At 42.3% G+C, this 13,744-nt stretch overlaps 1 protein-coding gene across 1 annotated transcript; it reads right to left on the bottom strand.

The window, feature by feature from the left end:
- Positions 1–541: 541 nt before the first annotated feature.
- LOC130490979 (keratin, type I cytoskeletal 24-like) lies at positions 542–13,395 on the bottom strand. The gene is made up of 8 exons (XM_056864804.1): positions 12,801–13,395; positions 11,700–11,782; positions 10,804–10,960; positions 7,352–7,513; positions 6,186–6,311; positions 4,200–4,414; positions 2,935–2,972; positions 542–793 (listed from the first exon to the last, which is right to left on the bottom strand). The coding sequence occupies exons 1-8, from the start codon at positions 13,305–13,307 to the stop codon at positions 690–692; spliced, it is 1,392 nt and encodes a 463-aa protein (XP_056720782.1). The 5' UTR covers positions 13,308–13,395; the 3' UTR covers positions 542–689.
- Between the last annotated feature and the right edge of the window lie 349 nt (positions 13,396–13,744).

Raw genomic sequence — 13,744 nt, 5'->3', positions numbered from 1 at the left:
TGTGATTGATATTAATTAATAGCATTTCAGTCGTGCTAGTATAATCATGAGAGTAAATCATGAGAGCCCCGTGGCGCAGAGTGGTAAGCTGCAGTATTGCAGTCCAAGCTCTGCTCACGACCTGAGTTCAATCCCGACGGAAGTTGGTTTCAGGTAGCCGGCTCAAGGTTGACTCAGCCTTCCATCCTTCCGTGGTCGGTAAAACGAGTACCCAGCTTGCTGGGGGTAAAGGGAAGATGACTGAGGAAGGCACTGGCAAGCCACCCCTTAAACAAAGTCTGCCTAGTAAACATTGGGATGTGACGTCACCCCATGGGTCAGGAATGACCTGGTGTTTGCACAGGGAACCTTTACCTTTAGTATAATCATGTGGTTATATCTGCAGTGTTTTTGTTACTTGGTAAGGTGAGAGGGTAATGTACAGAGTTGAAAATACAATGAAGTCAGAGGCAGGTATATCTTGCAAGTTAGAGTTTATTGCATTGCATGAATAAACAGAATATAGTTCTCAGTACCATAAAAAGAATACACCTCCATATAGTGAGAAGAAAAGCTTATTGTATTTTTTTAGGCTCCTTGTTTGCAAGAAACTACTAAGCTGCATTTGATTCTGGTTTCAGGAAGTTTTCTTCTGGGTTCTCCCTTGCTTGCATGCAATGGTAGGCTCCCAAATTTCTTTTTTAGGCCACTTATTTAGTTGCCCTTTCTTCAATGGATTTCACTTGAGAAGAGACTATTTTGCCATCCACCATCTCTTCCACAATGGTCTTAACCACCCTGGTTTTAGTGGGTTCTGAAAGGGGCAAACATTAAGACAGTATTATCCACTAAAAATAATCAACATAAAAACCAACACAAAGTAAAATGAAGTGCATTCACATGACCCGTCTACCCACCATGCACGAATGTGAGGCAATTGCTAAAACTGAGTTCAGAAAGACCCAAATTTGTACTGGGGATTGCAGTCCAAGACAAATTTCTGCAAACCTCAAAAATGTGGTTTGGTCTGTGAACCCAAAACTTTGGCCAAAAACGCACGGTCCCTTAACCCACTTTATTCCCCGTTTCAGCCAGGATCAAATTGACCCGGGCTGGGGGGAAACTGTACACTTTATCTTGAAAAGCAGGGACGAAACTGTGTGCAAATCCATCCATGTAAACAAAAAATGCGGAAGACGTGCACAGTTCCTGTTTAGCTTGCAACACCCCCGCCCCTGGTGATTGGTCGGTTCCCGGGGCAAGGAAGGCCCTCATTGGTCAATTTGAAATGACCAATCACCAGGGGTGTGGGGGTGCCAAACTAAACAGGAACTTCATGTCTCCCGCACTTTCTGTTTACATGGATCGATTGGCACAGTTTCGTCCCTGCTTTTCAAGATAATGCATACAGTTTCCCCCCCAGCCCGGGTAAATTTGATCCTGGTTGAAACAGGGAATAAAGTGGGTTAAGGGACCATGCGTTTTTGGCCTTTATCATATTTCCACCTGCCAATTACATCTTAAAAGGTCATCCAGTTTTCAGCAACTGCAAAAAGATACCTTGTGAGAAAAACAATTATGTGAATATGCAGTTAGTATCCAGTTAATTAATATATCACCATGTTTTATGGTGATGGCAACATTACTGAAGGTGTGTGTGACCTGGGATATGACATGACTGAAAATGGATCCAGGGTAATATCTTCCATCAGTCTGACTTTTGGTGGTTGGTTTATTATGCAGACTTTCTTCCTACAAATTACTTGGATCGCTAGGTTTATATTTTTTTTTCAGTCTTTCTCCTTCACTTCTGTCTACGTTTTAGAATCCCATACATAGCACGGTGGTTACTCTTCGCAATGCAGAGGACTGTATTCACTCTTTCTGGATTTCTGCAATATATACGTCATAAAATTCAACAAAATAACAAATAAATATAATCTAACCAAGCCCTTGCTAGTAAAAATTCTCCTTTCTACCTTGTTTCTCTTAAGCCTGACTGCCCACTGTGTGAACAGACTGCTGGGCTTGATGGGCCTTGGTCTGATCCAGCATGACTTCTCTTATGTTCTAAGCCTATTTTGCAACAGTGTAAACTTTATTAAAATTGCCCTATTATTTATTGGTAAAAGTTATGCGTATAGTGACAGTTTTAAGCCCAGGTATCCTATAGAAAGTTTCTTAAAAACATTGAAACCACTTTCAATTTTCTCTCTTTAAAAACAAACAAACAAACTCTGATCTTTAAAATGTTTTTGAACACTGGCTACTAAAATGCTGCTGGTGTGACTGTCCTTGAACTAACAACACTCAGCTGTTTTGTGAAGTAAGTCAGCTCTAGGGTTGCCAACCTCCAGGTAATAGCCATAGAGTCCAATTGCCAAAGTGGCCATTTTCTCCATGTGAACTGATCTCTATCGGCTGGAGATCAGTTGTAATAGCAGGAGATCTCCAGCCACTACCTGGAGGATTTCAACTCTAGCTGGAGATCTCCTGCTATTACAACTGATCTCCAGCCGATAGAGATCAGTTCCCCTGGAGAAAATGACCACTTTGGCTATTGGACTCTATGGCATTGAAGTCCCTCCCCTCCCCAAACCTCACCCTCCTCAGGCTCCACCCCAAAAACCTCCTGCTGGTGGCAAAGAAGGACCTGGCAAGCCTATTGGGGCTGCATCTTCCTTGCTTATCTGTTTTTGGGTCTGATGGTGGATTTTGGGGCCAGCACCTTCTGCGGATAGCAGGGAAAGGACAGTGGAAGTGGAAGAGCAAAAGAGACTCAAAAGGTCAAGGCAAGAAGTTCAGCAAGTCCAAGGTGCTACTTGGGTCACTCCCCTATGGAGAAGCAGGGCCTTAAATTATACTTCACTGACTGGGTAATGGATGAAGTATAGGTTTGGATGTTGCATTTGTAAGCATTTGCAAGTCATTACTGAAACAATAAATGGTAATTACCTCTGACATGTGTTTTCGTTTCGTATGAAGATCGGAAACTGTTAAAAAGGAATAAAATAATAGTTGTTAGCTCTCTTACAGTGTTGATGAAAGTCTATAAAAATGGCTACGGGGGAGGTTAACAAAGGCCTTAGTAGAAGAAGTTGGCCCTGTTAGTTATCACATGGCTCATATGTCTGATGGGTTCTTTTAAGATTCTTTGTGTTTTGAAGCGCTTGGAAAACCCTCCGGCCCTCGGGTCTTATGTTTGACACCCCTGCCGTAGGGTTTTCAAGGCAAGAGAATTTTGGAGGTGGTTTGCCATCCCCTGTCTCCTTGTGGGCTGAGAGAGTTCCGAGAGAACTGTGCCTGGCCCAAAGTCACCCAGCAGGCTTCATGTGGAGGAGCAAGGAATCAAACCTAGTTCTCCAGATTAGAGTCCGCCACTCTTAACCACTATACCACACTGGCTTTCTAAGAGCAGAAGTTACTAGGCTCTATAGATTTCATATCTAAAAGAAGCAAAGCTTTGCCTCCTTGTGTCCAAGATAATATTTAAGATAAAAATTAATACAAAGAAATTGTATGGCTGGGATTGTAAAGACTTGCTGTTCATTTACGTATTGTTAGAATTGCAATTGACAAAATAATATAACTGTTCAGTCCTATCAAGAAAACCGCAGATAATAAGAGAAGATGCGTCTGCCAAGCAGATAAGGGGTTGTTTGCTTTTCCACAAGCAAATAGGGGAGGAAGGGTGTCCTTTTACCGCTCAAAAAGGCTGTGCTGGAGATCATGGGACCTGCACAGACAAAACCCATGTGGGATGGGCTGGTAATAAGGAGTGGAACTGGGAGCGACTGAGTGGAAAAGTTGGTGGGATCCAACAAAAGGTAATCTGTTTCGGGAATCCAACCAGCAACCACTCGGATGAGGCAGAGAGGGAAGAAGAAGAGTTGGTTTTCATACCCCGCTTTTCCCTACCGCAAGCAGTCTCAAAGTGGCTTACAATCGCCCCCCGCCCCCCACAACAGGCACCTTGTGAGGTAGGTGGGGCTGAGAGAGTTCTGAGAGAACTGACTGGCCCAAGGTCACCCAGAAGGCTTCAAGTGGAGGAGTGGGGAATCGAACCTGGTTCACCAGATTAGAATCCACCACTCATGTGGAGAAGCGGGGAATCAAACCCAGTTCTCCAGGTTAGAGACCACCGCTCTCAACCACTACACCACACTGGCACAGGTGGCGACTAAGTTGGCACCTGCCACTGCTACTCCCAATTTTCTTACCTTTCCCCATCCAGCAGGCGCCTGTAGGTTTCTATTTCCATTTCCAGGCGGGTCTTGATGCCTAGGAGTTGCTGATACTCTGAATTTTGGCATTCTGTTTCAGCCCTGATCTGCTGCAGCTGTTCCTCCAAGCTGCTCACTTGGTGTTGGAGCTGTGAAAGCTGAGAGCTGTAGGTTGCTTCTGTTTCTGTCAGGGTGCCTTCTAGCGAGGCTTTCTGTTAGCAAGAGAAATACAAAGTTGGACGTTTTGGGGTTTTTTTTTTTTTTTTTTTGCCATCACGTCACAGCTGACTTATGGTGACCCTGTAGAGTTTTCAAGGCTAGAGACCTTCGGAGGTGATTTGTCATTGCCTGCCTCCGTGTCATGCTCCTGGTATTCCTTGGAGATCTCCCATCCAAGACAGAGTTGAGGCTGAGAGTATGTGACTTGCCCAAGGTTGCCCAGCGAGTTTCCATGGCAGAATGGGGATTCGAACCTGGGTTTCCCAGATCCTAGTCCAACACTTTAACCACTACACCTTGCTGGTGTACTGGAAGTACTGTCACTCTTAAAGGAGAAACCTTTGATTTATATCCTCTGAGTATCAAATTGGAATGCTTTTAAAATAGAGAGCCAATTTGTATGTTTCACATGTCCCTAGGGACTGCTGTGAACATCTGGAATTTTGCTTCTGGTACAGAATTTGGCACCTCAGTGGTCCCATATTGAACACATAGACACACTCCACATGATAACTATTAAAATGTTATGGACAAACTAGACCTACAGCGGATAGCGCGAGGGACTCAGTTTCTTCCTGCAGTCATTTAGCACGGGGAGTGCAAGTTAAAGGAGTAGTTTAACCGAATGGCAGTTTCCACTAAAGCAGGGGTGGGGAATGTCAGGCCCGGGGGCTGTTTAAGGCCTGCAAAATCATTTGGTCTGGCCCTTTGTGGGTCCTAGCAGATCTCTAGCTCAGAAGGATCTAAGACTGGCGATCCGCCCCCTCCCGCTGACAGGAATAGCCTCTATTCAAGGTGGATATGAGTTTGTTTTGCCAAGAAAAGGAACTTCCCCCCCCCTTTTGAAGAGTCATTAGCTATGGAGCTGTTAGGACCACCCAAGAAACTGTGTTAACCCTTTCCCACCCAGGCCGTGGAGAAATGTATTCCCTCTGTACTACAAGAAGCCATGCAGGAAAAGACCCTATTTTATTATCATGCCATTAAAGGTGACTGAAACTGAACTACAAGAGGGGTGAGGGCAGAAGTGGCGACAATGGAGGGGTTAAAGGGGACAGGGCCAGAATGCGTGGGAGGGGGGGATTCTTAGCCAGTGTGTCCTTATTTCATCCCTGCAGGTGGAGGTAGCAGGAGCCGGCTGTAGAATCCGGCCCCGACCATGCGGAGCAGGAGCAACTCCAGCGTGCAGCTGGACGGCTATGCCTGGCTGGTGCAACAGATCATCCTGTGCCCCCAGGTGGGCAAGTGTGCCACCGGTTGAATGACTGCCTGCTTGCCCATGCGGGGGGGGGGGTCATCTGGGACAGCTGCCTGCTTGGGGCTTGGTCGGCTAATTTTTAAGTTGATAATTTTGTATGGCCCGCAAATGATGTTATAAATATCCAAATGGCCCTTGGCGGAAAAAAGGTTCCCCACCCCTGCACTAAAGCAAGGAGCAGTTTAAAACTATTTAAGGTGGACAGCCACCCTTTAGACATGATCTTCAGTAGTGTTTCCCTAGAGCAGAATGAGTACTTCTGATTAAGAGTGCAGTAGATTGTATGTATGCTGGGAATTAAGGCTAGGGAGAAAATGCTCTGAGCTTCTTAGAATCTGGGATCTCTTAATTCTTCCTTGGGGCTGTGCTTTCCGCTGCTACTAGCTTTCTCAGTCTACGAATTTAACAGATTTTTTAAAAAGACATTTACCTCCAGTGCTCTGTTCTCTAATGGAAAGTGATTGTATAGATGTTGCTGCGGTTCAAAGAGAGATAAAAATACAAACCTTAGCTAGGAGGGATTGCAACTCAATTTCCAGTGCTTGGAAGGAGCGTTTCAGCTCCATTAACTCATTCCTGGCTGAGCTTACAGCCCCAGCGTCATCGTAGATCTGTTGCTGCAATGGTTGACTCTAGGGGGGAAAGCAATGTAAATGTAAATTCAGAAAAAATGCATTTGTTGTTATACAGTGTGCTTCTGTCATGTAGGACTTTTGATGGAGAATCATTTTGTACGGTGTCAGATAGGGTATAAGCAATCACTACAATCTAAAGTGGTAGGAGACAAATTTGATAAGGTTACATAAGTTTGCTGTCTGGACCTGATTTACCATAGGGAGTGTCTTTCCTATCCCTGTTTGAGCACTCTCACTGTTTAACATCCCAAAGAGAAACCCTGTTCTGTTCGTGAAAATTATTAAGATCTAATCTATACTTGTATAGATTATATATATATAATCTATATATGAGTACCCAGCTTGCTGGGGGTAAAGGGAAGTTGACTGGGGAAGGCACTGGCAAACCACCCCGTAAACAAAGTCTGCCTAGTAAACGTCGGGATGTGACGTTACCCCATGGGTCAAGAATGACCCTGGTGCTTGCACAGGGGACCTTTACCTTTTTTTAAAATCTATACTTGCTTGAAACATACCCTGTTTTAGTAACTTGTAGAGAACTGATTTTATTAATACGCTGTTGATTGTATAGTTTTTCTATTCGCGTTGCATTTTAAAATTTACATTTTGCATTTTAGAGTAGGACATGTAAATATAAAACATAGGCTAACTGTTAATTGAAATGGATATAGAAAACTCAGGGTTTAGATTTTTTTTAAATAATTTAAAGAGATGGAGATTAATTTCCTCTTTCTCTAAGAAGAGATTTGCAAAGGTACTTTTAAAATAGTTCATTATTGAAGTGGTTAATAAAAGGCCCCCATGGCAGGGTTGTTTGTGGTTCTTGTTATTTTCTGGTGTGTAGGAAGGTAAGCTTTAGTCTTTGGAAGTAAATATGATAAAGGTGTTTCACTGTCCATTGCAAACGAATAGCAAACTTTTGACAGTTATGATGCTTTTGGTATCTTTTTGCCCAGTATATCCAGTTATCTACTGTAAGGTCAGATATTATAAGTTAAGTGCATAGCTTAGAGCTTATTTTCAAAAGCGATTCTTACCATTTTGTTAAACTGTTCTTCAGCGTCTCTGCGATTTTGATCTGCAAGGTCTTCGTATTGCGCTCTCATGTCATTCAGTAGCTTAGTCAAGTCTATTCCTGGAGCGGCATTCATTTCCACCGTAACATCACCAGTACAACTGCTCTTCAATAAGTTAATTTCCTGGGCAAGAAGAAGACAGTATTCAAGCAGATTATTCTTGAGTTGAAGAATAAGCCTTGAGTTCAGCACCAGTGGTCTCCCTGAGAAGAATGTCTACTAAAATTTATGGTCAATTCTTATCAAAGTTTTGATAACTGTCTTCTTAAGGCACATCCACACATTATAGTGCAAGACCTATATCTTTCTTGCAATCAGTATATAAACTTAATATTGTCGAAGGCTTTCACAGTCAGAGTTCATCAGTTCTTGTACGTTATCCGGCCTGTGTGACTGTGGTCTTGGTATTTTCTTTCCTGACGTTTCGCCTGCAGCTGTGGCAGGCATCTTCAGAGGAGTAACGCTGAAGGACAGTGTCTCTCAGTGTCAAAGTGTGTTGGAAGAGTAATAGATATAGTCAGAAGCTCAAACCCAACCCCCTTCTGACTATATATATTACTCTTCCAACACACTTTGACACTGAGAGACACTGTCCTTCAGTGTTACTCCTCTGAAGATGCCTGCCACAGCTGCTTGCGAAACGTCAGGAAAGAAAATACAAAGACCACGGTCACACAGCCCGGATAACCTACAAGAACAGTATATAAACTTGCTTCTGTTTCAAATAATGTGTTGATTAGTCTCATACACGTAGCGATACCGCTTAGTTCTTACACAACTCTTAATTTTCCTAAGTGCTGATATTCAGCACTTCACATGTTCCTGTTTACTAGAGTGAAAGTCTCCACTGCAGTAGCCCATGGATATTGCAATTTGGGGTGCAGGGATAGATAGATAATTTATTTATGGCCCTTAGCCAGATAAAACAAAAAACATGGGCTAATAAATTCTTACAAACAAAGAATTACAGTCCAAGTCTTATAACACTTAAAAAGAAAATTACAGCTGGGGCACATCTGTCAATTGCGCTAAGAGGCTGTTCTATGGTGTCGAATTTTCATTGCTGCCATGCAAAATTTCACAACCTGAAGAGTGACTGAAGGATTATCCCCTCGTAGGCGAGAAGACAACCCTGCCTAACTCCTCTATAGGTGTTTATGGGGGCAGTAAGATGTCCTCCTCTAGTACACCTGACTCTCAGTGCTGTATGTTCGTGTAGGGCTCGCAGCAACATCAGGAGCCTTTTGTCTATGTTTGTGGCTTCAAGCTTGTCCCAAAGTAAAGGTCTGGAGATCGAATCAAATGCTGCCCTGAAATCAATGAATGCCGCATATAAAGAGGATTTTCCCTTATTAGAGTATTTCTCTGCTAGATGTTGGAGGACAAGGCAGTGCTCTAATGTTGCTCTCCCTTCCCTAAAGCCTACCTGTTCTATTGCCAAAATGTCCTCTTGGGTGAGCCAAAGAGTTAATTTATCTAGCAGGTGTCTTGAGTATAATTTGCTAACAACATTTAGGAGACTAATAGGCCTAAGGGGTGCAGGGAGATTCGAGGCAAACTTGAACACAGGGTTAGCACAACCTTTTCTGGAGATACAGTGTTAGCAGCACTTAGCATTGTGTCTTTTGGCATTTTGAATATTGAGCATAGAGACATAATAAGAGCAATTTTGTTAATTGGAGAACGCCGGGTGGGTTGAGAGTTATACAGAATTCTTTTATGGGACAGAATTAAGAGTTCTCCGTGACTGCAGAATGTGCACACATTTACTGTCATCCTTAACAGAAACAATGAAGTCATTCTGTAAATGTTTTCTTGTCCCTGTTAGCCAGGTATTAGCATTTTCGGTTGTTCGTTAACCATGTGTCTTAATTTATATGTGTTGAAGTGTTTCCAGAACAAAATACAACACAGAGAAAACTATCGGTATCTCATTAATCCAAATTAGCTACAGAGCCTCTACAGCTCTGATTCACCCTCCAGAACAGTTACCAGGCATAATAGTTCAAAGAAAGGGAAGGCATTTTAAACAGCAGAATTCCAAAAAATTGAACCAATTCCAGTGCTACCCATCTGAAATATAGATATGCCAGTTTTACTGGTTTTATTGGTTGAAAGTGTAAGATGGTGATTTGCTTAGGGCTACACTGGGGTGTGGGTGAAGGAGTGTCAACTTCAGCCTCATTTATCTTCTATATTAAATATTGTACCACACAGGTAGTAATGAATAGTCATCAGAAGAAGGTAAACTAATGAATCAACTGGTTTATGACACTATCTAAACTTAGCCTGTAATCTTTTGACATTGGGTTGGATCCATGAAGCCTTTTTTTTGCTCAAGCTCACCCGGTTTTCCTCCTTTGCCCCACATGGCTTTTGACCATGCAGGTCTAATCAACTCCATCTTAGCCTTTTTTGTGGTGAAAGAGGACTCCCTGCTCTCTTCATCACCAGCAGAAAACTTGGTTGGATCCAACCTATTATTGCTGGAGTCTTTTGAAAAGATGCATTTTCTTGACTAGGCAACATTTCAAAATGGTTAGCAAAACTGTACATACACAGTTAGATCTAGCCAGCTTTTTCACTCTTGTCTCGCCACAGGTTCCTCCTTTCTATGGTGCATATCCCTTGAGGTTTTTTTGTACATGAAGGCACCATAGTCTTTTTGGGAGGTCAGAGGAGCCCCTTCCTTCTTTTTTTCACCAGCATAAATGGTTGTTAGATGCTAGTTGTAATGTATTATGATTTTTATACATTTATTGCAACTTGCAGATTATATGTTTGTGTAATGTTATATACTTATAATATAAACTCATCTTATTGATGAGTATTGCCCTGACCTGGATGGCCCAGGCTAGCCTGATCTCGTCAGATCTGAGAAGCTAAGAGGGTCAGCCCTGGTTAGTCTTTGGATGGGAGACCACCAAGGAATACCAGGGTTGCTGTGCAGAGGAAGGCACTGGCAAACCACCTCTGTTAGTCTCTTGCCATGAAAACCCCAAAAGGGGTCGCCATAAGTCAGCTGCGACTTAACGGCACTTCACACACACACACACACACACACACACTGATGAGTATTAGTGAAATGTTTTAATGGTAATCTGTATTGCTATCCCAAAACACTTCTTTCAAGTTACTTTGCCCGTCTTATCATTTCCCCAGAGACTTTCTAAAAGCATCATTTAGGCTTAATTCAGGATATCTTCTAATGAGACTTTATTTCTATTATTATTGCAACTCATGCCAAATTTTTGGGTTTGTGTGGGTTATTCAGTTCAGTAACTCTGAGATTAAGGTTGAGGTTGACTTGCCCATAGCAAGTTACGTAGTGAGCTTCATGGTTGAGGGGGGTGGATGAATTTCCCTGAAGGCCAAAACAATAGTTGCACAAGGGAAAACATATAGTTCTTTACCTCCTCATGATTCTTCTTAAGGTAAGTCAGTTCCTCTGAAAGGCTTTCAAGCTGTGACTCCAGGTCAGATCTGTTCATGGTCAGGTCATCAAGAACTCTGCGCAGGCCATTGATGTCTGCTTCAACACTCTGGCGAAGGAAGAGCTCATTTTCAAATCTGAAAGGGGAGCAGAGTAACACATCTATTCAGTGTATGGAAGCAGGTCAGTGTTAGCTGTTATTAAAATTGGAAAATAAACAGCCAAAATCAAAATTGGAAACTGCTTTGCAAATGAAAAGGTAAATGGCCTGAAAATAATATGAAAGTTTTTTTTTTTAAGATAACTTCCTTTTCCATATAATGTGCAAAAATAAAGTATAGTCTCCTGGCAAATAAAAAAATTGGCGAGGCATCTGTAAAGTACATGCCATTTTTTATAGGATTGGACTAGATGCCCTGGTGAGGTCTGTTCTAACTCTAGGATAATTATATTAGGTGTGTTGTATACTAAGGTCCAGGAGATGGGCTGTTAGACATGAACCTGAGAATTATGGCTTCAAATCCTTGCTTGTTGTATATGGTATCCTTGTTGTACAAACAATTTTATTTCATCAAGAACTGGCTAAAGCAAATAAACATTTTTGTTGATATGTATGAGCTGGGTACCAGGTGTGTTATACGTGTTTGACATATGAAACGGTATAGCCGATGATTGCCAGTTTTTGTCCGCTACAACAAATTCCACCTAAAATGGTGTGGGTTGCTCTTATATACACAGTATTGTAAGTAGAATTTTGGATTCAGTTTTATGTTTATGGTTCTTGTTAATGTCCTAATGTTACTGGAAGAGGGAAAAGACTAAAGCAACCCAATATACTAGAATTTTAAAAAACAGAAAAGTTTGCATTTAGCTTACTTCAGTCGGAAGTCATCAGCAGCAAGGCGGGCATTGTCAATCTGTAAGACTACATTGGCATTTTCAGTTGTCACATTGATTATCTGAAGTGAAATAAGAAAAGAACAAAGCAATAGTTAATTTTGTGGCAATTTCCCGCTTCTAAGTTAGCAGTTAATGCATTTGCACATGATCAAGAATTGATAAAAGATTAGCACAAAGCAAAACTGTATTTTTGTTTTTAAATAAACATTCTTCGGGAGAATATGAAACATCTCCCAGTCCTAAAATGTGCTGATTATGAAGAAATAAGGACAAGAAATAGAGTTTGGATTTTATAATTTTTCAACTGAAGAATTTGAATTTAAACTGAGATTTTTTTTGTTATAATCCACACATTTGATGAAAATCATTCAAATACTTTCATTCAACTACTAAATAAATATCAAATTTTTTGAATGTTATCATTTGGAAGAAATATACATTAGAACTGTACATCTTCAAACAATCAGGCAATTCAGCAAACAACCCAGTTAAGTGGATCAGCTTGAATTTAAGTCAGTTTAGATCCGTTAACTTGATTCTTCAGTTGCAGATTTGGGCTGCTAGTTCCCTGAAATTCCACTCTGTTGGATTTACTCATCTGACTACACAGTACATTTGATGTAATTGGCCGTCATTGAGTCTTAGGGCGAAAACGCATGGTCCCTTTAGCCTCCTTTATTCCCTGTTTCAGCCAGGATTCAGCCAGGATTGAACGCATGTTTGGCGAAACGCATGCGTTCGATCCTGGCTGAATCCTGGCTGAAACAGGGAATAAAGGAGGCTAAAGCGACCGTGCGTTTTCGCCCTTAGAGAAATAAGTGTGATAAACCAGGTCTTTTATTGATCTTCTTTTGTATGCATTTTTTCTTGTGCATATCTTTTGTATATATTTCAGTATATACAATCAAAGACAGCGCTCTTGATTTTTTAAATGTCCTGTATACACAACAGAGGATGGTCCCCGGGCAACCTCTGCATCACTTGTACAGATTCAGTTCATTTAAATCCAAATGGCTCTGCACACCCCTGAGGCAGTCTTCCCAAAATGTACAGGCTAATGAACATTTGTTTTCTCACCTGGTTCCGAAGATCTTCGATTATGTGGTGATACTTGCTGTAGTCACGGGTAACTCCAGGAGCTCCAGGTCCGTTTTTCTCGTACCAGTTACGAATTTTACGCTCCAGCTCAGTATTGGCCTCCTCCAAAGAACGCACCTTTTCCAGATAGTTTGCTAGGCGGTTATTAAGATTCTGCATAGTTTCTTTCTCAGCTCCAGCCAGGAGGATGCTCTCGCCCCCTCCGATACCACCCCCTCCGATACCACCCCCCAAAGCCATGACTGAGCTTGAGCGGTAGCCTCCTCCATAGCCACCACCTGCCACAGAGGCGCTACCAAAGCCGGCTCCACTGTAGCTACCACATGCACCTCCTCCGTAGCCGAGCCCTCCATAGCTTAGCCCTGACCCTGATCCCCCACCAAAGCCATGCAGACTGCCTCCTCCAAAGCTTTGCATTTTGACACCTCCATCACCCCCCACATGGGAAGAAATCCTCCTGGATGCAGTAGAGATCCGAAGAGACATTGCAGACAAGTGATATGCTTTGCTAAAATGCGGCAGGAAGAATCAAAGGACGAGCAGTCAAAGGAGAGGCAGACGGTGTGCCAGCGGGGCAATTTACTCTGCCTTTTATGTAGGATCATTAGGGTGTTGCTTTGTAATTCCTCCTACCCGTGGCAAAATATTTTTTTTTGTCTGTTCAGCCGATCAGTTCTGTAACTGGTTCTCGCCTTTCCCCTCCCATGGTTAGCATTTAATTTAATATTGTGTCCATTTGTGCTGTAAGGTGCCCTGAGGGTGTTTGTTATGCCAGGGGCAGAGTAGGGTGGAACAAAGTTAAAAAATTCATTATTATGTTGTAATTGCGGGTGAGTAATTCTTTTCTTCTTCTTCTAGACTCCAGGCATAACTATCCTCATTCCCAGACCACGTCTCCAAGTGACATGCATTTTCGGTAATTA

Source organism: Euleptes europaea, chromosome 18, assembly GCF_029931775.1.
Source record: "Euleptes europaea isolate rEulEur1 chromosome 18, rEulEur1.hap1, whole genome shotgun sequence".
NCBI lineage: Eukaryota > Metazoa > Chordata > Lepidosauria > Squamata > Sphaerodactylidae > Euleptes > Euleptes europaea.
This window is presented reverse-complemented; position numbering and strand designations above follow the sequence as displayed.

Bases quoted from the DNA above. Each gene is read 5' to 3' on its own strand.
- LOC130490979 (XM_056864804.1), bottom strand. From the start codon at position 13,307: ATGTCTCTTCGGATCTCTACTGCATCCAGGAGGATTTCTTCCCATGTG. The intron at 6,312-7,351 runs GTAAGAATCGCT...TTTCCCCCCTAG, and splicing joins AAGAACAGTTTAACAAAATG to AGTCAACCATTGCAGCAACA. The intron at 4,415-6,185 runs GTTTGTATTTTT...TCTTGCTAACAG, and splicing joins TGCAATCCCTCCTAGCTAAG to AAAGCCTCGCTAGAAGGCAC.